Below are 3,080 nucleotides of genomic sequence, written 5' to 3'. Positions count from 1 at the left end.
TTATTTTTAAATCTTTTATTTCATGACATTTAATTCTACAATTTCTAATAGAATTTGAATAAATATTTTTTACACCTGCTTTTCTGTCAAGCTTTGAAATACATTATATACGTTTGTTATCAGTGTCGTAATTCATTATTGTTTTGAAGGCAGCAATATCTAAAAAGAAGTCATTTTCCATGTAGAGGGGAATGTTTTTCACCCTGACACGTTCAAACAGTGTGGGGGTGTCGACAGTTTCTATATCAGCCTTTGTAAATGTCATGTCCTTCTTTGTGCCGATAAACGTCAACCTCGTCACTGTAAATGTCTTCGTCTGTTGATTGTAGTACAGGGCTGTAACGTACCGGTAAACCAACCAATGAATGATGACAGGCTGTAGGAAAATGAAGAATCCCGAGAGCAGACCACATGTTGCCTGTAAGAATGGGGGGAGATTTTCTGCCCTCATGAAGACGTATGGGAGAAGGGCCATACACGTCAGGCTGGATGACACAGACAGCATTTTGAGTCCACGGACTCTTGCACCCATTGGTCCATAGTAGACCAGGTCACCTTTCTTGGGGTCATGTAGCAACAATCCCGAATCTTCATGTCGCTCCGCTTTCGTGGTCACTGACCGACATCCATATGGAGAATCTAAACCCCAGTGATTTCTTGACTTAATTAAACCACATTCTGAGGATTTCTGGAGACTGACTGCCCATCCGGAGTAAAGTCGTCCATTGCCAGACTGTAAGGGGTATCCACTGATGAGTCTTGACAACAGCAGTCTGGTGCAATACTGAAACAGAAAGCATGCCTAGATGTTAATGTTACTTAGCAATACTACATACAATTCAGTATTTGCCCCAAGAACCGAAGAACCTGTCCCTATGAGCTTCCAACCACTCCTCTTTACCTGCAGTACTAGGCACAGGCTAAAAATAGCCTGTGGTTGAAAAAGTTAATTTCGACCCCTGAGTAGATTCATGTATATATAGGTTGGAGGTCTACCATATGAGCTTGTGAAGGTTACATGAAAAGTGCAGAAACTGCTAGACTAAAGTGACAAACGAATGAAAATTTAATATTAGGCCTACGATACATAGAATCACCGAAATTACCAAAGAAAGGACCGAAATGACCAATAAAGAGGCCGAAATTACCCCAGTGTATGTTCATCTATATACCATCTAGTCGCACATCAAATTTCATGAAGATTGGTAACGATTTAAAGGATTTATGGTCATTAAACCGATTAATGTGAAGCGTAAATTTATACAAGTTATTTCCCATGTTTTATATATCGTATTCATGGTATTGATTTATACAATTTAGTGTGATAAATAGATAAAATGAAATATTTGTCCTGAATTTTATATTGCCATTTTGAACTTACTGGCTATTTATTGTTCGCTTACTGAGTACCTGTCAGTAAAGGGAAGAAACTCAGATTCACACGACACAATAATCGGTTTTATGGAAACAACTCCTTCAAATCGTTACCAATCTTCATGAAATTTGACTAGATGGTATATAGATGAACATATACTGAGGTAATTTCGGTCCCTTTATTGGTAATTTCGGTCATTTCTTTGGTAATTTTGGTGATTAGCGGTAATTTCGGTGATTCTATGCACCCTTAGGCCTATACAGTATCTATGTTATTCTAAGACTCAAACAAACAGGCTAGTACCAATAAACTTTCAAACTTACAATTTTATCATCAATACATACTTATATTGTAAAATTTCTAACAAAATGAAATGAATAATTAGGTTTTCATCAAATTCTTTTAGATCGATAATGGGTACAATGCCTCTCATTACTAGGAAATTCGGTCCATGATATTCTGATCAGACTGACCTTCTGCTGTGGATAAGCTTGCGCAGTACGGAACAACAAAACTGGTCTCCAACGATTCATCACAGATATTTACTTGGAACCACAAGTTAAAAACATTCCGATTTCATGTACTTTTCTGCCGGCTTCCACGACCAGTCCAAAAACTGGCAATGTCATGTGGTTTACAATACCGGAAACTTCGAACCCGATATGAACGATGGGCGTACAAAGGAATGTTGCATGAAGTTCTACTTTTTCCATTTAGTGTGAAATGCGCGGATTCAAGATTTTACTCGGGGGGGGGGGGTGGGGGGGGGGGGTGGGTGTAGAGTTTTTTGCCAGAAAAAAACCACCACCCTCTTAAAATGATCATTATGGATCATAAATGATTTTAAAATCTGATTTTTCAACTGCACTGGAGAGGGAAAAAAGAACAAACAAACCAAAAAGAACGACAACAACAAAACACAAAAAACAAAAACACTGACCGTGAATTCTAGTAATGAAGAAATAAAGAAAATTCAACCTAGGATTTTGGAAATTTTGGACTTTTTAGAAAATTTTATTAAGAGAAAATGGACACATTCGGCAAATGACGTCATCACATTTGACCTTCATTAAACTTTAAGACAAAAGACTGCTTAAACATGCATGTTTCCAAAAGGTCTCCACTAGCTACACAACAAAAGTTACCCGTTAATTTTTAATAGACAGTTAAATCTCACAAAGATGAAATAAATGCATTCAAAATTTAGACTCCCAGACCTCCAATATTTTGGATGTCTCCCATATTTTTTCAGAATATGCTAAATACATGCCATGGGTTATATTACTTTTTTCAGAACATCATTGAATATTAGTATTATGGATATTTCATTTATTAAATATATATTATTACTACAGCAACTTGATCCGAAGAGTCGGATCACGTCGAGTTGACAGGCGCGGATCATCAGATCACAAGATCACACGAGACGCGAAGCGTCGAGTTTGATCTGATGATCCGCGCCTGTCAACGAGACGTGATCCAACTCTTCGGATCAAGTTACTGTAGTAATGATAAATTTATTATATACCCCCTTGTGCATTTATAAGATAATAAATGTAATCTAAATTATCAAAAACACAGACATACATGTACCATGAAATTATGTTTTGTATACGCAGGTTCGTTTGTGACGAGGTCAATATTTTCCACAAATAACGTTGCGTTGTTGCATTGTGACGGCATCAATTTCAGAGGATACTGATAC

At 37.2% G+C, this 3,080-nt stretch overlaps 1 protein-coding gene across 1 annotated transcript; it reads right to left on the bottom strand.

Moving 5' to 3' along the window:
* LOC125670231 (transmembrane protein 70 homolog, mitochondrial) lies at positions 1–2,030 on the bottom strand. The gene is made up of 2 exons (XM_048905338.2): positions 1,849–2,030; positions 1–784 (listed from the first exon to the last, which is right to left on the bottom strand). Exons 1-2 carry the CDS (start codon positions 1,906–1,908, stop codon positions 104–106), a joined length of 741 nt encoding a protein of 246 aa, XP_048761295.2. The 5' UTR covers positions 1,909–2,030; the 3' UTR covers positions 1–103.
* Positions 2,031–3,080: the final 1,050 nt, after the last annotated feature.

This window comes from Ostrea edulis, chromosome 1 (assembly GCF_947568905.1).
Source record: "Ostrea edulis chromosome 1, xbOstEdul1.1, whole genome shotgun sequence".
NCBI classification, from domain to species: Eukaryota; Metazoa; Mollusca; class Bivalvia; order Ostreida; family Ostreidae; genus Ostrea; species Ostrea edulis.
This window is presented reverse-complemented; position numbering and strand designations above follow the sequence as displayed.